This window comes from Panthera pardus, unplaced genomic scaffold, assembly GCF_024362965.1.
Source record: "Panthera pardus isolate Hobbes unplaced genomic scaffold, ASM2436296v1 HiC_scaffold_22, whole genome shotgun sequence".
In the NCBI taxonomy this organism is placed as follows: domain Eukaryota; kingdom Metazoa; phylum Chordata; class Mammalia; order Carnivora; family Felidae; genus Panthera; species Panthera pardus.
In genome coordinates, this window is record NW_026526788.1 from 869805 (window position 1) to 893919 (window position 24115).

The window sequence follows — 24115 nt, forward strand, 5'->3', positions numbered from 1 at the left end:
TCTGAAAAATAAAATAGGATATAAACTAGAATTTATCCTACACTGTGGCCAAAAAGTTTTACAAACATTGGATTAGATTATCTTTCAGCTCTCATCAGCTCTGGAATTTTTTTTTTTAATGTTTATTTATTTTTGAGAGAGAGAGAGAGAGAGAGAGAGACAGAGCACAAGTGGGGGAGGGTGGAGAGAGAGGGAGACACAGAATCCAAAGCAGGCTCCAAGCTCCGAGCTGTCAGCACAGAGCCTGACGCAGGGCTTGAACTCACAGACCATGAGATCGTGACCTGAGCCGAAGTCAGATGCTTAACCACCTGAGCCACCCAGGTGCCCCTAGAATTTTTTTTAATTGAAGTATAACTGACACACGTTACTTTAGTTTCAGATGTACAACATGGTGATTCGAAACTCTATGCTATGCTCACAAGGACAGTTACCATCTGTCACCACGCAACCCTATTACAGTACTGTTGACTATATTCCCTAGGCTGTACTTTTCATCACCATTATTTACCCATTTCCTAACTGGAAGCCTGTACCTCTCACTCCCCTTCACCCATTTTGCCCTCATCAGCTCTAGGATTACATGAAATCTACCAGATTTCTATAACTAAGAAATTAAATAGGGTCATGAGTATCTGCTGTTACCTGTTCTTTAATAGCAGATACAGTGTAGAAATTAGATCTTTTCACCTTGTCAACATTCAAAAAATAATGTAAAGTTACCAGTATAAAATTTATTCCATCTCTTATCATGAGGATTAAGTGAGCTTTGTTTCTTGAGAGTATTACAACAAAGATTTTTCTTTAAATGATCACTGGAAGGTAAAAAGAGATTTGAAACAAAACGCATTAAATAAAGTACAGCTTTACTTTTCTCAAAGGTAGTAAAAAAAACACTGAAAGATCACCACTTTGAAGAGCACTTTCGAGATGTAAAAGTCAAAGACGCAGTGAATTCTTTAAAAATCATGTCTCCTTGGAGCACCCGGGTGGCTCAGTGGGTTAAACAACCAAATCCTCTTTTCTGCTCAGGTCATGATCTCACGGTTGGTGAGTTTGAGCCCCACATCGCGCTCCGAGATGACAGTGTGGAGCCTTAGGATTCTCTCTCTCTCTGCCCCTCCTGCGTACACTCTCTCTCAAAGTAAAATAAACTTAAAAAAATTAAAAATCATTTCTCCTTTAAAGTATTGCAAGCATCTATAGATAAATTTTAACTATAAGCTCAAGACCCAATATTACACTTTTCTTGCAAAGGAAAATTCTTTTTTCGTAGATGAATTCGGAGGAAACTACTCAGAAACATGTTACCTTCTAAAGTTCTAGATTAATTATGAAAGCGGGATGCAGAGTATGGTTTAAGGAATGATGTGGACTGATGTGCCACACTTTTATTTGGGAACAAAACTACTATTCTTATCTCACTGCTAGGAAAGACTTTCCCCTATTAATTTAGCTGCAAAGATAACTTCTCTTGCTAAAGGTCATGTAATTATCAGTCAGCAGATATTAATGGCAGTAACTATGTTAGGCATAACATCACTTTCCAGAATTGGAGATCCTCATTCCCACCGTCGTCGAGGGTTTTCGTATTGATTCATTTGGCCTTAAGAGAAGCAGGCTCAGGTCGCCTATTATTGCCATTTCACCAAATGAATCATGACTGACTTACAATGGAAGACGGGGGTAGTAAGGAGGCAGGTAACCACTGACTGAAATCCAATTTGTTCACTTATACACAGAGGTAATTCCATGAAAAGTGCAAAGTGAAGGCTTAAGAGATGAATTAAACTGAGGCTCGCAAAGATGGCGAAGGTCTAGTTCCCCCAGCCTTGGCATTACCTCCCCGCCCCCTCCTCCGCGTTCCGAAGGCGTCTGGAGACACTACCCCATCAGGCCCACTAACTCTATTGTTCACCAGACCCAACCGGGGACGATCACCTACCGCGAGCTCAGCGAGCTACGCCGGCCGACCGGCGAAAAGAGCGCCGGGGAGCTGACTGCAGACCCCAGGGATAGACCTTTCCTGCTTGTCGCCCGGGGCGTGGAGCCCGGCCCGACTCCGGCCAGCGGGCCCCTTCGAGTCCCGGGCCCCGGTGTCCGCGGAGAGGAGACGGCCGGGAACATGACGGAAAGGAGAGGCGACGGACACTCCGCCTGTGGGGCTGAAACTCCGCTCGCGCGCGGAGCTTGAACACCCGCGAGCGGGAGGGCGCGCGCTGATGACGTTAAAAGCACGGCGCCGAGCCGCGGGGCGTGGTCGAGGTGGCGGGGGAGAGCGCGCGGTCAGACGTCAAAGGGCAGCGCCGAGGCGCGGGGCGTGGTGGGGGCGGTTTGGAAGGGGGCGCGTCGTAATGACGTCAGAGGGTAGTGTCCCGCCGCGAGGCGTGATCGCAGCGGTGGCTAGTGTGGAGGGTTCTAGGCAGCTGGCGGGTGTCTCTAGCCTCCGGAGAAGTGAAACTGGAAAGCCAGGTGCCCTTCTCGACTCCGGTGGGTGGGGCTGGCCCGCTAGCACCCTGAAGGCAAAGCCTCTCTGCACGCTGGTCTTTTCTGAGCCTCTTGGGGAACTGGAAAGTGTCCGTCGCTGAGAAGGGAGAAAAACCGAAAAGCTGTCACTGGTTTCACTCTTAGCGTTGTATTTGTTGGTCTCTAGGTTTGTCATTCCCCATTCAGCCCCGCACTGTCTCATCCACGCTAGTAACACCCCAAGTCCACCTCTATCCCGGATCTTGGTCAAAAACTGAGGGCTCCTAACACTTTGCCCTGCATGTCCTGCAGACTCCTCACAATACACCAGCTAAATTCTTGTTTTCCTTTTGGACCCCTCTCCTACCACCTCTGCCCTACTTGGTAACATTGGCCGATCACCCAAGTCAAAAATAAGGGCGCTACCCTAGAGTCATTCTTCACACTTCCCGCCACTGCAACAGGCTGGGACACTGTGGCTCCTGAGTACAGTCCATGGATGTCAGCCTCCCGCAGTGTATGGTGGGGAGCGCGAGTGAAACAGTAGATACTCAGGACTATGCCTTGGGGGCAGCGGAGTGCTTCTTTATCACTACCGAGGATGCGACATTTTCCTAGTGGCTGCCGTTTCCTAATTAAAAAAAAAATTCATTTCCTTACTTCGGGCCTCATTTTAAATAGTATAGTCTCTCATACGGGGAAATCAAGAAGGAGGGGATAGCGTAGTGCGGTGGCTCTCACACTCAAGGGTGCTTCATCACCTGGAGGGCTTGTTAAGCCGCATTGCTGCCTACCCACAGCGTCTGAGTCCTAGGTCTGGGCTAAGGCTTGCGTGTTTACATTTCTAACAAGTTTCCAGGTGTTGGTGATGCTGCCATCTGGGGACGTTTTGATAACGACTGGTGTAGTAATTGAGGGCATAGACTCGAATCAAATGGGACTTGCTTCAAATCACCTCTGCTATTTGCTATCTGTGTCACCTTTTTGAGCCTTTATTAGATTACGAATAGTACTCACTTGTGAGAATTACATAATATATGACTATATTTGTGGATGTCAAAAAACACAAACATAGTGAGGGCAAACCAGCTGAAAACCAGCATTTCCAATAAATAATACTCTTTAAAGAAAATCAGTAAGAGAAAGCCAGCTACCCCAATAGGAAAAGATGGAAATGTACGAAGGGCATGAGCTAGCATTAAGTCAAAGACTACAAATGACCAAAAACAATGAAAAGGTCTTCAACTTCACTAGTAATTATTAAGAGATGCAAATCAAACCATCCATCAGTATTATTTGCCAGTTGAATTAGCTGGAAGGTTTTATTTATTTATTTTTTAAATTTTTTTTAACGTTTATTTATTTTTGAGACAGAGAGACAGAGCATGAACAGGGGAGGGGCAGAGAGAGAGAGAGGGAGACACAGAATCGGAAGCAGGCTCCAGGCTCTGAGCCATCAGCCCAGAGCCCGACGCGGGGCTCGAACTCACGGACCGTGAGATCGTGACCTGAGCTGAAGTTGGATGCTTAACCGACTGAGCCACCCAGGCGACCCTAGCTGGAAGGTTTTAAAAAATGAAAATAGCTCATGTTGAAAGGCTGCGGGGGGGAAGAGGTGCTGATGTATACACTTCTGGGGAGATTTTTATACGTTAGTACAGTCTTTTAAGCAGACAATCTATCAAAAAGCCTTATAACTTGTATGTGTTCCTTAAACTTGGCAATTAGAAATTTATCTGAAGTTTTAGAAGTTTATCTGAACAAATCACATCATAACAAAGATAGTATTGTTTATAATAGCAAGGAATATAGAAGGATACCCAATGATAGATTTATAGTATATTCGCATTATAGAATTCTATATGGTTAAAAAGACTACATGTAGATACGTGTAATGAATACTTAAAGGATATAGGAAAATATCAAACTTTAAAAAGCAGATTGGTCAAAAAATAGTATGTCCAATACGAGCCCATTTTTTTTTAACTGAAATAAAGTACCTCCTAAGTATAGACATGTAAGTACAAGCGTGAGATGCTCAACCTCAACCCGTGCCTCCCTTCTGTACACCCTTCCTAAAGTACCGCCCTTCCAGTTAAGACCAAACTTTGATTTATGTGGTAGTAATCGCTGCAATGAACAAGAGGATAGTAGCCAGAACTACATCCCGTGACTGTGATGGAATTGTTAGACTTCCATGATCACCAACATAACGGTGATAATATTAAAATGGAAAGGCAGGGAAACAATGGAGAACTCATCATGGAAATCATCCATGCCCCAGCCAGTGTCCAAGGTATTCACTTAATTGCCCTCTAATGCCAGTGGAACTTCTTGAGAGAATGCTAAATTTCGTTGCAGCTTTCCAAGTCCTTCCAGCGGGGAAGCACGCATATTGTTTCCATTAGTTCTGCAGTCAGCAAGCTGTCAAGGGCCAGAGAGCACCTGCTTGCAGGCCGTACGGTCTGTTGCAACTGCTCACAAGTTGGCTGTGGTCCAATAAAACTCTGTTTATGGACACTGAAGTTTGAACTTCAGAGAACTTTGATGTGTTATGAGATGTTTTTCTTTTGATTTTTTAAAAACCATTTAAAACTGTAAAAACCATCCTTAGCTTGCAGGCCGTACGAATCAGGCAGCAGGCTGCACTTTGGTGACCCACAGGTTAGTTTCAGGAGGGAGGCACTGGTCCTTTATTAGCATAGGACCTAACAAAATAGAGGATGATGAATGTTTCTCGAATGAGTTGAATGAATAGATTACCATGATACCATGATGTATAAATCACAGAGAACACCCCCAAAGGAACATTTACAAGGTAGTTGTCCTATACTCCTTTCATTAATATACTTAATGTTTTATAACATTTACGTTTGTTTTATTTTCTAGCCACTTTGGCATTTTTATGGAATAAAATGGATTTCCCAAAACAGAGCCCTAATTTATAAAACTGTATTTGCAAGGGTTTAGCCTATAATGGTTTATTTAGCTTGTGATTATTCCCTGAGAAACAGTCAGGTCTGCGGTCAGAGAAGGCCTTGCACATAGAGATGAGCCTGGGAGGGTGGACAACAAAATGTTAAGCTCATTAACATGATATTTTATCTTCACGTGTAAAATTTCAGGTGATTAAAATGTCCTTTTTTGCTTATTTTCTAAATTGCCCCTATGAATATACACATCCTTCAATGGCTCTCCATACATGTAGGATGAAAACTAAGATTTTCAGCATGATATTGAAGGTTCCCCCCCCCCCCCCGCCCCCGCCATGATCCGGCTCCTATTTCTCTAATTTTTTTCTTGTATATGGCATCAACGCTGAATTAATTACAACTTGCCTATTCTTATTTCCTCTTCTGTGAAAAGGGGATGATAGGTATTTATTTAAATTACAGGACCGTCAAAGTATCAAACGTGGTAACTCATGCAAACACTCAGGAGACAAAGCGGTAGGAACCACCACGGTATGGGCAGTGACACCTCTGTGATATTTAGCTAGCTTCTTGTAATTAATTTTTATCTGCCTCATCTCTCCTTCTGAACAGAAGCCCCTTGAGGGCAGGTGCTAATCTGTCCACTCCATAGCACAGTTCCTTGTCCGTGGTAGGGGCAGGGGATACTTATTTCTTGCACGGAAGCAACTAATTACAATGTTTCTGTGGGACTACTGACAATACTGATTCCCCCTTTAGCCCTCCATCTTGTTCATGTTTGCTCAATGACCTCCCTTGTGTTCCAGGCCCCTTGAAGATTGACATACATACCTTAGAAATGACCGCCAAGGCTGGGAGGGATGGAGGCTTGCTTTGGGCTCCCATAAATCTTGTAGAGATACCATAGTCTTTCCCCTGCGCGATGCCCGGATGGTGCCACAAGATCTAATTACAGGTTCGAGGTCAGGTGCATGCAAGCCCTTTGATCTCACTATAGTGCCCTATAAAATCTCTAGACTAAGGTCTCAACTTTGCGGAGAATATTTGTGCAGCTGCCTGGATGGTCGTCCATCCGAACTCCCATCAGTAAGTTACCTTGAATAAAACTGTGTGTAAGCTGAATGGAGTCACCTGCTTCGTTTTCCAGTCTTTCAATGCTGTCTCAGTTTGGGGGATACTTTACTATCCCTCCCTCACCTTCTAACAGTTTATAAATAGAAAATAAAAAAGACAGTAACAATCTTAGGTAAAGAGGAAATGAAGGGAACTTGTAATTACTACTTACTTTATTTGTAATGTCAGTTTTTTTCCTTATTTCTGAATCTCCAAAGCCAAATTCTAATGAGAAACTGAATGTAATAAAGTTCTATAAGAAGTGACAGACACAGATAAAGTTCACTATAAATTTTAATCCAGGATATAAAATGTTCCCTAAAGACACAATTGAACATTTTTGTATTAGAGAATAAAATGTAATGATCAAATTCAATTTTGTCAATACTTCTATGGCACAAAGAGATCCACCCTTGTCGTCGTGTTTTGCCTGCTTTCTGAGAACCACACCCTAACAGCAAATTGTATAAAGAATGCAAGTAAAGGTTGTGAAAATGATTGTCACAGATGTACTGCTTCCTAATTCAAAGAACATAGAGTTCGTTCATTCACTGAGTTCACTTTATTCAATAATAAACTCCTTTATGTAGAATGAAATCTAATACTCTGTGCTTGTCATAAAGTAGTGATTTCTCCTTCCAGTATAATCAGTGAACTAATAAACATGTAGAACAAGGGAAAACCTCTATTTTCATTACATCAACATAGTTATTTCTTAGATTCTGGCATTGTCAATGTAAAAAAAAACCACTTTTTCTTGAGGCAACAGCAAATTAACAGCACTGGCTTGAAACATGGCAAATCTAATGGCTCTCAGCATTGCTTTATGAGTTCTGAGGCATTTGGGTGCATAAAACTATAACCATAAATAAAAATGACTATTGTCCTCTTTTTAGAAGAGTGACAAGTTCTTAACATTTCATGACATTGTACAGAATAGAAAGAACTAAGCTTTTTTCAAATGTTTTAGGGTTGAAAATTATTTAGGTTTTTGCCTCATTGAGTGAAATTTCAAATGTATTTAACTGATGAAAAGTAACATTTGGTTAGGAATTATACATTTTTTAAAGATAATTGTCAAAAGACATGCCTTTGGGTGACTTCAAGGTAGAATTCATTTTTACCTCTTAATAATACCTGGCAGTTCATGCCTCACTTCCCACAGTAACAAATGCGTGAATAATGAAAATAGAAGTTTTCTTATTCAAAGGATAGGCTTCTTAACCCTTTTTAAAACTCGTCAGGCTTTCGCGTGCTAAGGATTTTGAAAGCCACACACATTCAAACAGTCTCATCCCAGAGGAACACATATTCCTAAACTCTCATACCTCTGAAAATACAGGAAGTATGGAATGTAAACGTTCCCATCTTGTCCTGTGATGTTTACGATTTCTGTAGGTCTGTATGTGAGGTTCACTTCATGAGATTATCAGAATTAAAAAAAGGTAAGATTTTCATCTTCTAGTAAAATTAGACACAAAGGAGGTAGAATACTACCGAGAGGATTACACAGTGATTGGAAAACTCACCTAAAATGATTAAGCCTTTTATTTAAAATCCCCTTTTAAAAATTGTCATGTGACAATAGTTTCAATCTGTAATGGCAGGTAAGAAAAAACAAATGAGGTGCCACGTTATATTAACTAAAGTATTCCAAGATAAAAGAAAGTAAAACACCTGAAAATAATCTCAGTGCTAGAGACATTTAGAAAGTTACCGTGATTAAAACTCTGAATAAAAAGGTCTTGAGAACAGGTGCATCTCAAAACAATATTTTACCCACCCTGGGAACAAATCGGCATACTTAAGATAACTTGCAGTGTGACTCCCAGATTTCACATCCTCTCTCTAAGTTCGTTTATTCCTGTGACCATGTTTCGCTCTAAAGTCTCTCGCGTTCACTTCATCGGGAACCACTTCTTTATGCGGACTCAACTTTGCTTGTTCATTAATCTTCTGTATATCCCGTTGGGTTTTGAAAGAAGTTCTTCATGTCTCCCACGTTCTGTGATCTTTCCTTGGTCAAGAACAGCCACCGTATTAGCATTCTTAATGGTGGACAGACGGTGGGCAATAATCAACACCGTCCTACCTTCCATGAGTCGGTCTAGAGCTTCTTGAACGAGGTACTCATTTTCAGCATCCAGGGCACTTAAACAGGAAACCCACATGAGAAAGCAAAGCTGTCAGTGCCACCCATACTGCGTATTTACGTGTTTCCTGTTGCACACACAGCTGTCCTGAACCGGCAGTGAATTTTCACTGCGATCAAAATGACAACCTCTTGGGTCTACTATCTACTTCTTATAGTGTAAAGATACTACAAAGGAAGCTCGGAACCCTTGATTTCCACACAACTTGCGGGACCGCTGCTGAGTAGAGTGACTCGGGGCTCGTCACAAGCGTGTCTAGGTTGAGACTAGAACACTCAACTTACGACTCAGCCTGTCCACTGGCCTCGTTAAGTCACACTCGGTCACTTTAAAGTGGAAGGGGGGGAAACGGCATTTTTCAGCTGTATCACTTTGAAGTAAGGAGTAATATTTGGTAAAGGAAGAATGTGGCTTATACAATCATACATACGATTAAGATATCCTCACCTGGTTGCTTCGTCTAGGAGAAGGATTTTGGGATTCTGAAGAAAGAAAAACGTTAAAAAGAAAAGGAACACAATTTTACTAGGAAAACACAAACTCTCAGGAATAAAAAAACAAAAAAAAAGTACTGATACACGACACAACGGGGATGAACCTTGAAAACATTCTGCCAAGTGAAAGAAGCCAAACCCAAAATTCTACAAACTGTAGGACTCCATTGATCTCAAATGTCCAGAAAGGCAAATCCAGACAGATAGAAATTACAGTGGCGATGGCCTGGGACTAGAGGTGGGGAGAAGAAAAGCTACAAGTGTGTACAAGGGAATCTGGGGTGATAGAAATGTTCTAAAATTGGACCATGTGACAGTTGAACAATTGTAAATTTCCTAAAGGTCGCTGAAAAGTACATTTAAAACTGGTGAATTTTATGGTATGCTTCAATATAGCTGTTTTTTAAAACCTTACCTAAGAGGGCGCCGGGGTGGCTCAGTCGGTTAAGTGTCTGACTCAATTTTGGCTCAGGTCATGACCTCACGACTCGTGGGACCGAGCCCTACATCAGGTTCTGAGCTCACAGCTGGAGCCCGCTTGTGATTCTCTCTCTCTGCCCCTCCCTCACTCTCTCTCTCTCTGTCTCCACCCCTCCCTCACTCACACACACTGTCTCTCTCTCTCAAAATAAGTAACCATTTAAAAAAAAGTTTTAGGGGCACCTGGGTGGCTCAGTTGGTTAGATGTCGGACTCTTGATTTTGGCTCAGGTCATCTCATGGTTTGTGAGTTCAAGCCCTGCATCGAGCTCAGTGCTGTCAGCACAGAGCCCTCTTACAAATCTCTCTCTTTCCCTCAGTCTTTGCCCCCTCCCTCATCCATGCACTCTCACTCTCTCTCAAAAAATAAATGATAAATAAACTTAAACAAAATTTTTTTTCATAAAAAAAGTTTTAAAAGTAAAACCTCACCTATAACCCTGAGGAGAACAGTTATACAACAAAGGGGAAGGCTATCATTTGCTAAGAAATACAATGTCTGGGGCCTTAAGCTAAAATGGCTTTCCCTCTCTTCTTAGGAGTCCTGTATAAGTATTTCCAGTCTGTACTACTATTAAGTTGAACAGGTGACTATAGACGATACAAGGAATCATACTTGTATTGTTTGATATTTTGAATTAATCACTGTTTCACTCATGAGACCGTATACTTCAGGACGGAAGGTTCATGTGCCAAACTTCTCTCCCTCCAACAATTCTAGCTTAGTCCTGGGCTCCTCATACCCAAGAAATACTTGTTAAATTGGGACGAGACGTAGCCGGTGGAACACTCCCCACCCATCTTTCACCAGAACTCTCAACCACGTACCTCGCCTCCCCCTCCAAAAAAAACAAAAGGAAGAAGAGTAGTAAATTACAAATGATAAGCTCTCTAATTAAAAATGATAACAAGAACAACAAAAAATCCTGGCCAAGTGGCTTGAAGCTTACCTTAAGCAGAGCACGGGCAATTGCAATCCGCTGTTTCTGTCCACCTGACAATGACAATGTTTTTTTTTTAAAAACTTGAAAGCCTTAACAAAAATTCTTGGTAATAGGATTTTCTGATCAGCTACGCGGCAGTTTGAAGACAGCTTCTTCCAGTTAGTCACAGCTGAGGTGGGTCGGGGGACAGAGACCTCTGTTTAAGATATACTGTCGCCTCACCAACCTCAAAATTAGTAACAAACATTATTATCATAGCTAACATTTACTGAGGAGTTCCGATGTGCCGGGCACTGTCTGAATGTGTTACGATGTTATCTCGTTCAATCTTGAAAAAAATCCTATGAAGTAGATTCTGTAATCATTCCCTTTTCACGGATGAAAAACCAAGGCAGAAAATAATCAGTCTGAGGTCTATAGTTGGTAGGTGGCAGAGAGGAGGTCTGAACCAACAGCGAAGGCCTATGCTCTTAACCGCTACACGCACCGCTTCCCTTGCGGAACATCCCGTGTGGCAAGGAAACCAGAAACTCAAGACATCAAGGGGTCTCTGAACAGTATGTGAAGGGGATGGGAGCCGATACGGGCGCAGAGGGCATCCGTGGTGCTGGGGCCTGTCATTCTGCTGTTCTACCTTAGGGTGCTACTCCCGACACCTTCCGTCCTCATGCTGTCCTCTTGTCTTTCCTTTCCTGGGGGATAACAGGCACAGGGAGCAGTCTGTGTGCGTGCACAGAACAGGAGAAAACCAAGAGAATAAACCACCGGGGCGCCTGGGTGGCTCAGTCGGTTAAGTGTCCGGCTTCAGCTCAGGTCATGATTTCACAGTTTGTGAGTTCGAGCCCCGCATCAGGCTCTGTGCTGATGGCTCAGAGCCTGGAGCCTGTTTCGGATTCTGTGTCTCCCTCTCTCTCTCTGCTCCTCCCCCACTTGCACTTTCTCTCTCTCTCTCTCTCTGTCTCTCTCTCTCTCTCTCCCCATCCAAATTAAATAAACATTAAAAAATCTTTTTAAAAAATATTTACTCTCTGGCCCTTTAATGAAACTCCTGGTCTAACGGGCAAAGTACAGAGTGGGGAATAAAGAATTCTTCAATTTCAGTTCTGTTCCTGATTCACAGCCTCTGCCTCCCTGGACAGATCATCTTGCTACCCTGTGTTTGTCTTCTTTTCTGCAAAATTCAAGGATTTCAAGTTGCAAAACACATTTTTTCTCAGGTGAGAAAAAAGCTGCTGTGGCTATTACTCAGTGGGACACTGCGTGGGAATCTGGGAACACCTTTGGGGTGGAAAGTGAAGGACACTGGGGAGCAGTCCACATACAGAAGAAATTTTAGAAAATGGAAAGGCAAATTGCATAAACTCTAAGGACAAGAGCCTAATTAGAAATTAATACTGCCATACGAAATGCTGGAGAGTTCTTTGGAACAGCAAGTTTTCGCTACAAAGCAGTAACAAAAAGGTACCTGAGAGGAGAACGCCCTTTTCTCCGACCACAGTGTTGAATCCTTGGGGGAAATTCCGGATGAAAGCACCTGCATTGGCTACATCAGCCACTTTTTCTATCTGCTCGGCAGTCACCGAGGAGGGGTTGTCCGCACCGTAAGCAATGTTCTCGGCAATTGAGCAAGAAAACAAAACTGGTTCCTGCAAATTGGAAATACAACATATGTATTGCAAATTTCAACACAGACTTCAAACATATCTAGTAAATATAGTGAAGCTTAATACAGTACTTATATCTAAGAAACTATTAAGTTGCTCCCCAAGAACACACAGTCGGCCGCTGAGTAACATGAGGGTTAGACGGGTGCTGATCCCCGTGCAGTCAAAAATCTGAGTATAACTTTCGACTCCCCAAAGACTTAGCCACTAATAGTCTACTGCTGACTGGAAGCCTTACTAATAACATAAAGCAGGTGATTACTATGTATCTTGTATGTTCTATGTATTCCATACCGTATTCTTCCAATAAAGCAAGCTAAAGAAAATGTTATTAGGAAATCATAAGGAAGAGAAAGCACATTCACAGTCCTGCACTATAAAAATCCACATATGAGTGGTCCCATGCAGTTCAAACCCATGTTGTTCATGGGGCAGCTGTATACTGTTTTCTCAATTCTACTCCCTCGTTCTCCATAAATTCGCCCAGCCGACTTCTAAAAAATTCATGTTGTTCCACGAACAGGACTGATTTCATCATTATACTGCAGGAAATGAGATTCCACAATAGGTGCCTGGCACACGGTAGATACTTCATAAATGCAAGCTCCTCCCCTTAGGAATTGTCAGGTATGGAAGATGCCGAGTCCACCTGAATTTTCCAGCTGGGGGCTTCCCACTGAGAATCAAGGGGGGAATCCATCTCTCTTCATTACTTTTAGAAATATACACAAACCAGGGTGGGGACATGACATTTTCACAGAACCCTGTGGAACAGTCCTGAGAAGCAAATAAACCTCCAGCTTCTTTTCTTCATCCCTAAACAATATGCACTGCTGGTATACTTATACAACCAAGCAACCCCCCGCCCCTGCTCCTCGCCTAGGGGAGTGGGGGCAGGGGTAAGATCTGAGGGGAGGCTCAGATATGCCTGCTGTGCACATAGCCTGGTAATAAAAATATAAACAACTGCGTCAAAAATTCCCCGCGCCAAAGGGTCTCGGGAAAACAGCCCCATCAAAGCCGCCGTATTACACTAACAATTTTGCCTCGAAATCCGCGACCTCTTTGCAAGGAGACGCCGGCTCTCGCCCGAACCTTGGCTTGCTTACTATCCCTGAAGCCCATTGTGGGAAACCGTAGACTGTGCTGGTGACAAAGACGGGAACTGTGGAGGAGTCAGTAAAACGTAGAAAAGTTCTATTGTTTTCTCCTCACCCTCTAGACTATCTGCTCTACAAAGTAACATTAGTCCCCAGCTTTTGATAAAAATCGGTTTCGATTGGATCAAGTGTTTAAGGTCTGCAGGATACAGCTCTGTTTCCAAATCTACAAAACCCGTGGGTGAGCTCAGTTCGGTACATCTGGAAAACTTCCTTCTCCTTTGGGAGGGTCAGTCTAAGGCAAAAATAAATAATAAAAGCAAAGTGAAAGGACAAGTACAATAAAAATAGAAACCTCTCTTCCTACCTGACTCACTGTCCCAATCTTGGATCTCAGCCAGACTGGATTTAGCTGACGGATATCATGGCCATCGAGACTGATAGTTCCTTGTAGAGAGGAGAGGAAAGTCACGGAGTGTCACGGGGCCAATGACTCATGACAACAGAGAAAGGATCTGGTGGAAAAATTCCACACTCGGTTCTTTTAAAGATTACAAGTACATTCAAAATCTCCAAACGGAATCTAAAATCAACATGTTTCATGGAACTTCCGTGTCTCCCATCTCCCTGCGGCGGGTAGCTGACCGGCCCGTCTCCTCGCTCAACCACGCAGCTCACTTTGCTGCAATGGCTTCCTTTCTGGAGTGACTCAGGGCCCCGCAAGAAGATGCACCTGTGCGAAACTGACTCAGGAGAGAGTTACATGGAAGGGGGCAAGCAGCGAGGTGCCCGCTGGCTGTCACAGACGCTGGCGGTGGTGGCACGGTTCTGAAGCTGGCACCTGTGACGGTGGCTGCCTCATCCTGGAGCTTGTGGGCCACGTCAGCGTCAGCAACCACCTCGAAGGCCTGGTTCTGCAGTGAAGTTACGAGACGTGTCCTGGGAGTTTAACCCCGCCAGTGATTTTTTTTTTTTTTTTTTGGCTCTTTTATTCTTCCTTAAAATATCTCTTCCTGCATAAACGCAGTTGGAGGAGAATCATTATCCGCCACCGAGAATCTGATACCAGAGCAGAACATCTAAATAATCAGATGTAACCCTGCGACCCTCGCTAACAGAATTAATTCTACGACGCTCAGTAATGCTTGGTGGTGACGGTGATGGTGACTCAGAAATGCCATTCCTTCTCAGTGGTGTGGGATTCTACAAGCCAGCTGTAAACGTTCGCCAACTGGCAAACATCTGAGGTCTTTGGCTTAAAAAGTACAAGTGTATATATATTTATATATAGTCTACCCAAGGCTGGGATTTATGATAAGGCAGTTTATGATAAAGAATCCACAGGCTTAATGTTCTGACTTGCTTTGCATTCACTTCACTAGGATTTTTCTCATTTCAGAATTTTATAGCAAGTAGAGTGAATCAAAACGGGGATTCCAGAGGCAAACAGTGGAGCTAACACCCATTTTAATGCAGTTGGCTATTCTGTGGGTCAGGATCCGCAAGTCAAATACTTATCTGGCACACAGCCAGCTCTCTCATTGTTTTAACCAAAAAGCACAGCTACAAAAGCCACAAGACGTATTCATTTTAAATTAATGATGTGTTTTTTTACTAACAAGCAGTTGTTTTCTTGTTGAGAAACATCCTTGTTGTCTCAATCCAGAATGAAAGCCATACATAAGGACTATCTACTTCAGGCTCTGATGTAAAGAAGGATATAGACTTTATAATTATGTGTGGTGATGGATGTTAACTAGACCTTCCATAAGATATACATACAGCAAATCAGGTTGTACACCCAGAACTAATATAATATTATATGTCAATTACATCTTAATTGACAAAGGACATAAGGACGTAAAATAACATGTTCTCCGCTCTAAAAGATGCTATGATCCAGTTAAAAACAAAATAAAAACCAGAGCGAGAAAAATCCATTAAAAAAATTCCTACTACCTCAAAATGACTTCAAGAAAGCAATCACAAACTAGAAGTGAACCACGGACTGCCAAATCACCCGTCTGCACGCTGGCCACGGGGCAGTTCATGGGCGGATGCAGCCTGAAGGCTTCCAGAGAAGCTTTACAAGCTGAGCGGCTGGCACAGAGAGGCACTTACTCCGAGGCTGCTGGGCAGTGATGCTCTGCCACACGTGGGGCACCTTCCCGTAGCTAAGGGGCAGCCCTGCCTGTCCTCTCCCAGGATGGGGGCGTCAGAAGGAGACACCGGCACGGGAGAGGAGGCAGGATTCAGGAAGTCGCTCGGGACTTGAAGAGGCCAGACAGGAACTCTACAAACTGCCTGACGGGGCTTCTGTGTACTCTTAAGAGGGACCCCCTTGTATAGGGGCTTCCTTTCCTGGGAACAAACCCTCTGGCATCCAGAAGTCTCACACTACAAGTCGTTGCATAATTTGGTCCTCTCCCAGAACACAGGGGTAGGGGGGCTCTGGAGAGGCCTCCCACCCTACCAGGCGATGACCCACTCACCAGAAATGGGGTCATACAACCTCAGCAGGAGGGACAGCACCGTTGATTTGCCAGAACCACTTGGGCCAACCAGCGCCGTGACCGACGCTGATGGGATACAAAGGCTGAAATCCTGGAATATAGGCACCTCCGGGCGAGTGGGGTAGGCGAAATGCACGTTCCGAAACTCCAGAGTGCCCTGGAAACTTTCCTGGTTTAAAACGACCCCTTCTGAAACAAGACAGAATACGAGTTACTTAACGCAAAGATCGAACGGACAGCGGAACTCCATTCTCCCACTCGTCTGACTCCAGGCGGTGCCGGGCCACGGCCACCACACTCCCCCGGACTGTGAGCCCTTCCCAGGCAAGCCAGGAAGAGGCCTCCGTCTAACGCTCACCCGGAGCCTGCTCTGCACGCACTCTGTGCGAGGCACGATACCTCTGCGTTCGTCTGAGCCTCATGGCCCTTGATAGGCAGAGCTGACTGTCCCAGTTTTACTGACGGGACACGGAGTCTCAGAGACAACCACCTGCCTAAGCCAACGGGCAGCGGGGCTACAGTCCACCCGTAGGGCAGTCTGGTTTCGAACCCGATTGCCTTCCCCCTCTGTGCCGCCACCTCGAGTTCCTCGGGTGCAGGGTTTATCTTCTCTTCTCTAAATGTCTTGAGAGAAGGATGACAGAGGGCCGAGCATTGTACACCAGCCGCAGAGCCAGAGGAATCCGAGGGCTGCTCTGTCCTCGTATTCCTCACCCTGCCGATGACTCGGGAGAAGCCACTCCATCTCCCTCAGCCGGGCTTACTTCCTCCAGCCTGTCACACTGGAGAATACTGGGGCTGAGCAGCAATCAGTGTCCTGGGAGTCAGCGAGTGACGGAGTGGCCACTGCTTCTGTGTCACGTAGCTCCCCGGAGCACTAGCTTCTAGAGAAGGAGTTGACGAAGGAGATGGCTCTAGCCAATTAACACCAGCATCCGCTAGCCCTACCCCCCTCCCCAAGCCAAGAAATTTGGAGGCTTTTAATGTGTGACCTGCCTTCCTTTCCCCCCTGCCCCGCCCTCGCCCCAACACAAACATCAAAAGCCCTACAGAAGACAAATCTGGCGGACTGGCCAGGGCCCTTCCCATCTGTACCCCCGGGTGGTACTCGCTTCCTTCCTGCTGCTGGTGGTAACAAATCACCGGCAGGACTGACACACTGCATGGTCAGCCCCCACGCTTCCTTTGTCCTTCCCCTCCCACTACCTGCCCCTCTGATCACCCTTTCCGTAACGTGGCAAGGACAACATCCTTGTCATGCTCAGCCTTCACAGGTAGAGCTGGTCTAACTGTCCCAAGCCACATTTTTTTTTTTTAACTGTTTAGTTATTTATTTTGAGAGAGAGAAAGAGAGAGAGCGCAAGCGAGCAAGGGAGAAGCAGAGAATCCCAAGCAGGCTCTGAGCCGCCAGCACAGAGGGGAAGGGAGGGGGTTCAAACTCGTGAACTGCGAGATCATGACCTGAGCTGAAATCAAAAGTTGGATGCTCAGCCAACCGAGCCACCCAGGCACCCCCAAAGCAACATTTGTCTAATCCCAGCAAAGAACAAACCCGTGGGATACCCACCGTCAAAAGGCAGCTCAGGCTTTCTCTCGAGGAGCTCCCAAAGGCGTCCCCCGGCACCCAGCCCTTTCATCAGCTCCGAGTAGAAAGAGCTCAGACCTAAGGACAAGAAGCAAACATACTCATCACCAATGCCAGGAAACAACCATCTGCTACAGCCCTCTGCAAACAGTAACGGTAACTTGCTTTTAATATAACATCTGTTCACTTTCAAACAGGATTTGAGGCAACTGCCTGGGAATCTGTACTCAAAATTCCCTCTATCTCATACCCTTGTTTGCCTTCAGCTTCTCCTCCTCCGATTTCACTGATTTCTAATACAGATTTCATGTTTGATTGGGAATTTACAAATGCATATAGCCACAGTAATCAACCACTGAATTAAAATCACAACGTTACAGAGAAAAGCTACCTAGTGAAAAAACAGAGCAATACAAATAGAATATAATGCTTACTTAAAAGGAATATAAAACATCCCAATATTCATTTTAAATTCATATCTGCAAAATCAAACCCCATTTCAAGCACTCGACAAATACAACTTTTACTAGGCTAAAAACTGAAAAGGAATTTGGAAAAGTTAAATTTTCCAACAATCTCTTTTTAAAGTCACCTTTGTTTTTGTTTGTTTTAATGTTTATTTATTTTTGAGAGAGAGAGAGACAGAGCATGAATGGGGGAGGGTCAGAGAGAGAGGGAGACACAGAATCTGAAGCAGGCTCCGGGCTTTGAGCAGCCAGCACAGAGCCTGATGCGGGGCTCGAACTCACGGACCGTGAGACCATGACCTGACCCGAGGTCGGACGCTTAACCGACTGAGCCACCCAGGCGCCCCGTGTTTGTTTGTTTTTTAAATAAGCTCCCCATGCAGCGTGGAACCCAACATGGGGCCTGAACTCAGACCCTGAGATCAATATCTGAGCTGAGATCAAGAACCGGATGCTTTACCGACTGAGACACCTAGGTACCCCAAAGTCACCTTTGAACTGTGAATGAATTAATGACTTAAAGCAAACAAACTCCAAGTACACTAGGCCATGCCAACCGCAAGAACATATACTTGTAACATGCAGTAAGGATGCCACAAAAATGCAATTCAACTATTCTTTCTAAGGTATTTTGGTGCATTTTTTGTGGAAATCTGTGCAAGATACAGTGGATTAAATTCTTCGTGTTGAATTAAAAATGCACCGGGCAGAAACAGATCCAGATAAATATAGTCCACTGATCTTTGACAAATGAGCAAAGGCAATTCAATAAAGAAAGGATGGTCTTCTCAACAAGTGGTGCTGGAAACACTGGACATCCACATGCAAAAAAAAAAGAATCTAGACACAGACCTCATGCCCTTCACAAAAATTACTCAAAATGGATCACAGACTTCAACGTAAAAAACAAAACTATAAAATTCTTAGAAGCTAACATAGGACAAATCCTAGATGACTCTGGGCTTGGTGATGACTTTGTAGACACAACACCAAACACATGATCCATGAAAGAAAGAACTGACAAATTAGACTTCATTAAAATCAAAAACTTGTGCTCTCCAGAGAGAATGAGAAGGCAAGCCACAGACTGGGAGAAAATATTTGTAAAAGACCTAGCTGACAAAGGTATCCATGATATACAAAGAACTCTTAATACTCAACAGTAAGAAAACCACCCGATCACAAAATGGGCAGAAGACCTGAACACAAAGACCTCACTAAAGATCTACAGGTGACATCACATGTCATCGGGGGGAACGCAAATAAAACGAGATACTTCTGCACACCTAGCAGAAGGATGAAAATCCAAGAGTCTGACAACACCTGAAGCTGGTGAGGACGAAGAGCATTGGGAACTCTCATTCACTGCTGGTGGGAATGCGAGATGGCACAGCCACCTTGGAAGGCAGTTCCTTACACCGAACATACTCTTGCCTACGACCCAGCAATCTCACTCCTTTGGGTTTACCCAGAGAGGGGGAAAACTCACGTCGGCACAAAAACCTGCCTGTGGATCTTTGGAGCGTCTTTATTCATAATTGCCAAAACCTGGAAGCAATCGAGATGCCGTTCAGTAGGCGGGTGGGTAAAGAAACCGTGGTACGTCGGACGATGCAATATTAGTCCGTGCTAAAACGAAACGAGCGATCAAGTCCTGAAAGGGCACAGAGGAACACTAAATGCCACCTACGAAATGAAAGATGCCTATCTGAACTAGATGACGCTCTGGAAGAGGTGAAAGTATGGAGACAGTAAAAAGATCAGTGGTCACCAGGGGTTAAGGGAAGGGAGGAATAGGCAGAGCACAGAGGACTTTTAGGGCAGTGAAAGTATTCTGTATGATACTGTAATGATAGATGCGTGTTCCAACCCATGGGATATACAACACCAGTGAACGTAATGTAAACGATGGACTTTGGACTTTGGGTGATAATCACCTGTCAGTGTTGCTTTGTCAATGATAACAAATGTGCCGCTCTGGTGGGGGATGCTGATGGGGAGGCTGTGCTCACGTAGAGGCAGGGAACATGTGGGAACTCCCTATACTCTCTGCTTAATCTTGTTGTGAACCTAAAATTCCTCTAACAAATCTTCTATTAACAAAAAAGAAAAAAAAAAAGAAAAAAGGAGGGAAGGAGTTGGAGGTAGTTCAACATAGTGAACATAAAAACAAAGCAAAATGGCCCCGGATACACAACACGTGGTCCACCCATACAACGGAGTATTATTCAGCCGTGAAAAGGAAGGAAGGACCAAAGCACGCTACAATGTGAGCGAATTGTGAAAACGTGCTGAGTGAAACAAGCCAAACATACAAGGCCGCATATTATGTGATTCCTTTTATGCGAACTCCAGTAAAGACGGGAAGACACAAAGCAAACTGTGGTTGCCAGGGGCTGGGGGAGGGAGGGATATGGAAACCGACTGCTTAACGAGTATGGGATTTTCTTTTTGGGCTGGGGGTGGGGGGTGACGAAGATATTTCGGAACCAAGGGGAGGCGGTGGTTGCACAACCCTGTGAATGTACAAAATACCACCGGACTGTAGACTTTAAAACGGTTCACGTTACGTTAGGTGAATTTCACCTCAATAGAAATAAATAAGAAACGAGATATTGGGGTTCGCTGGGTAGATGTAAGGGCATTCTCTGGCACAAAACAAACAAGCATGCTTTTCTTCAAACAGCCCTTCTGATCCTCTCTTGAATATACGTAGAATTTGTTGTATTTGTTTTTCAGTATGCTATTCTAAGCAGAAAACATCTAAACATTCTTTAACATTTAATTATTAAATACATTCTAATGAACAAAATAGAATTTCTTGCTTACAGATTCATCATGCGATTATTTTCAACAGTGAGCTTCACAAAAACATTTAAAATCTGTTTCAGCTTCTTGAATCAAGTTCCTATAGCCTTAAGTACCTATCTAGGTTGTAAATGTGGGGAAACCGTGTGGTCACAGATCCCCACCCATCTACCTGCACTTTTTCTCCTCCCTCCGGCCCCAGATGGCAGGTATTGTATCAGGCAGTGACCAGAGGTCATGGGACAGCCTGTGGTTCAGAAAGCAAAGTTACCCTCAAACCTCGAGCACAGACAAAGCCTCAGCAGCAGCTTCCGTAACTGGGGGAGGGAATTAACTCCCGGTCAGTCACCCGGTACACCGTGTTTCCCACCTACTCCTGTATAAGACACAGCTGCGAACTTGTCAGGACAAAAACTAAGGCAGTGAAGACCCCAAAACAAAGCTTCTGTCGGGTCAAGAATTTTGGAGAAAAGCAGGTGCGAGGAGCGGAGGGACTAAGAAAGATCAAAGCAGCTTGTGGCAGAAAACAGAAGATTGGGGGAGGCTGGGGAGGACAGCAGACTGCAGTCAAGCGTGGGATGTGAAAGAAAGGCCGCATAGAGGGTAAGTGGTAGAAGGTAAATCCACCGTCGGGCAGGACAGAAGACTGAAGGAACACGACCACCCAGGTGTGAGACCCTGTGGCCCAGCAGGCTCATCCCAGGGGTGGAGAGGAGAGCAACCCCACCTCACCGGGTCCTCTCGAACTGACCCTCTCACTTCCCAAGTCACTTAGCACCCTGACCGGTCTGAATCAGGTTTTTCTTCCAGAGCAGCCCGCAGAACTAACATGCTCTTTTCAGGGATCTCTCAAAATCTCAGTCCAGAAAATATCCTCACTTGCCTGCCAACGTCTAAGGAAAAGCCTCTAGCTTTAACCCTGAAAATAAAAGTCTTGGGTTGAGATGCCACGGTGGGATACCAGAGTTCCGCTGGCCAGACCTCAAGCTATTTATCTAACCTTTCTATCTCAGTTTTCAGGGAAGGAGGAAAACAAAAGGCAGGAAATCATTTGTCCCCTGTTGGCTGGGCATGCAGGCGAGGTACAGGAAAGAAAACTTTCATAGACTTCACACAGCTCTGTCTCCAAGAACTTGCTTCCCTTTGGCCAGGATTCAACAACAGAAGCTGAACTTCGAGAGATTCTGGACCAAGGCAAGAGACTCTGCTTCACGCACTTTCTGATTTATACTTACGACTATTCATCAGTTTTGAATGTGGTTGACTTGGTACAAAAGGAATTTTATTTCACGGTGATTTGTCAGTCGGGTAACTACCAGAGCCACAGGAACCGTGGGTTTTGTGTGCACACCTGTTCAGTACTGTCCTTCCTTCCACCTCCTAGGTCCCAGAGCCCCCACCTGCTGGTCCCACCTCCTAGGAGCAGAGCCAGCAAGCTGTGTTAACATACAAGTTGGAAAATACGGCTCCAGTATGACCCTGAGCTCAATGAGCCACAAGAGGCCTATGAAAATCCTCACCTTCCCAGCCAAGGAGCTGCTCACCTACATGGCGAGATCGCACCCATATCTTTACATCTTCTTTCAGAGGCAATTTGGACTAACATTCTAGGAAATGTTTTTTTCAGTTGAAGTTAACTGACGAGAGGTGGTGTAATGGCAAAGTTAAATTATTACTGCAGAGACAATAAGCTGAGTTTTAATTTGTAACTCCCAAGCCTATTTAAATTATATACCTCCAATGCTTAATCCAACCCAGAAAGCATACATTAGGAAGGAAGAGAGTTCACCCACGGTCATGTGGGCACTGCCCATCAGCAGCCCTCCTTTGTACAGGACAGAAAGCACAATCAGGTTCCCGGAGAGCCCCGTCTGTCAAATGAAGAAAATGAAGACACCTCAGGTAGGAGCCAGAAACCTAAATGCAAAAAGCGTAAATATGGCCTATAGTCTCTTTTTTGCATTTAACTATCACAACAAGGTTTTCCCAGAACACTAAGTTTTAATCTGAATTTCAAATAAAAAACTACTTTGGAAAGATCACAGTATTGAAGGAAATGATCTCATCAACGTGAAAACCTAGAAGCTAAGTCACCCATCAGATTCCTATTTTACTCAATGGACTCGGTTTGCAAAGGAAAACACGATATTAAGGCCTCCCTGCCTAACAACAAGACGAATGCACAGCAAGCATATGCATTTATGTATCTTAATGTGATGCCCTGAGCAAAGGCTAGACAAGAAGTTGGAGTCCTGTCTCTGATCTGCCTTGAGCTTTGTTAGGTACATGGTCTTTGGTAATGCTGCCTCATCTGGGCCTGTTTCCTCTGTGTCCCTAAATCATGACCATTACTGAATCACCTCTGAAGTTCTTTCCCATTTGAACATGGTATAGATTTCCCATTCGTGGTGATTTTCTAGTTCAGTGTTGTATTTGAGTTCATTGCGATCAATGAGATCATTTTTGTCATACTTTTTTCTTGAAACACACTGAAGTTATTTCGGTTAATCCCCAGTGGGTCTCAAACTGCCTGCATCAGAAGCGACCTGGAGGCCTGTTAAAACAGATTGTGGCTGGGAGCAGCCCCAGAGCATTGGATTTGTAGGCCTGGGGTGCAGCTGAGGGTCTACCCTTCTAGACAGTTCCCCGGTGAGGCGGACGTGGCTGGTCTGGGCCATGTTGGGGATCTGCCTGCCCCCACGCGTGTTGGTCTCATCGCCCACCGCCGCTTTGTCCCATGTAGTGGTTTCCTCTTCTTTCACAAAAATGAACTCTCAGAACTAATCTTGAAGTGGAACAGAATTATTTTCTATTTACGGCAAAGTCAAGGGAATACAAATCTGTTTCAGTCGTAACATCTGTCCTTTGCACTCTTTTCAAAATGATCTACTTACTGCTCCAAAGAAGCCAGCCCGAGCAAACGCCTCTTTCCTTGCCAACCGCATCACGTGGTCCACTTTGCTGGTGTATTTCTCTATTTCTGTTATTTCTTTCCCAAAAGCTCGAACAGTTCTTATATTTCCAATACTTTCCTCAGCTAGCTGGGAGAATAATAAATACATTTCAGGGGAGGAAAGTCACATTTCAAGATTTCTAGAGCAAAGTTAAAATGGGGCTCTCATTTTTAAGACATTAAAAATAGATTACAGAGTATATGAACAATTTTATTTTTGGAAGCAAATATATTTTTGTTATATTTACACATTTACACGCCATATATATGTAGATAGAAAGGCAAATGGGGGCTAATAGATACTGAAGTATATATATATTTTTAAAGTTGACTTATTTTGAGAGAGACAGAGAGAGTACGAGCAGGGTAGGGGCAGAGAGAGAGAGAAAGAGAGAGAGAGAGAGAGAGAGAGAGAGAGAGGAGATACAGAAAGAATCCCAAGT

General features: G+C 44.3%; 2 protein-coding genes across 4 annotated transcripts in view; both read right to left on the bottom strand.

Annotated features, from left to right (window-relative positions):
• Nucleotides 1-2219, bottom strand: part of NUP133 (nucleoporin 133) — a 56384-nt gene extending 54165 nt beyond the window's left edge. For both annotated transcript variants that reach the window (XM_019419073.2, XM_053910184.1), the window contains exon 1: nucleotides 1946-2219. In XM_019419073.2, the coding sequence (XP_019274618.1) occupies nucleotides 1946-2127 (182 nt within the window). In that variant the 5' untranslated portion in view covers nucleotides 2128-2219. The remainder of the gene's footprint in view (nucleotides 1-1945) is intronic.
• A 4569-nt stretch (nucleotides 2220-6788) lies between these two features.
• ABCB10 (ATP binding cassette subfamily B member 10) overlaps nucleotides 6789-24115 on the bottom strand; it is a 34167-nt gene continuing 16840 nt past the window's right edge. Inside the window, exons 5-13 of one of the 2 annotated variants that reach the window (XM_019419072.2) lie at nucleotides 23614-23760; nucleotides 22455-22590; nucleotides 17427-17522; nucleotides 15839-16045; nucleotides 13714-13793; nucleotides 12048-12228; nucleotides 10589-10632; nucleotides 9113-9147; nucleotides 6789-8663 (exon numbers count right to left, since the gene is read on the bottom strand). In XM_019419072.2, coding sequence (XP_019274617.2) covers nucleotides 8444-8663; nucleotides 9113-9147; nucleotides 10589-10632; nucleotides 12048-12228; nucleotides 13714-13793; nucleotides 15839-16045; nucleotides 17427-17522; nucleotides 22455-22590; nucleotides 23614-23760 — 1146 coding nt within the window. In that variant the 3' untranslated portion in view covers nucleotides 6789-8443. Of the gene's footprint in view, nucleotides 8664-9112; nucleotides 9148-10588; nucleotides 10633-12047; nucleotides 12229-13713; nucleotides 13794-15838; nucleotides 16049-17426; nucleotides 17523-22454; nucleotides 22591-23613; nucleotides 23761-24115 lie in introns of both variants that reach the window. The other variant, XM_019419071.2, reaches the window with a different exon arrangement.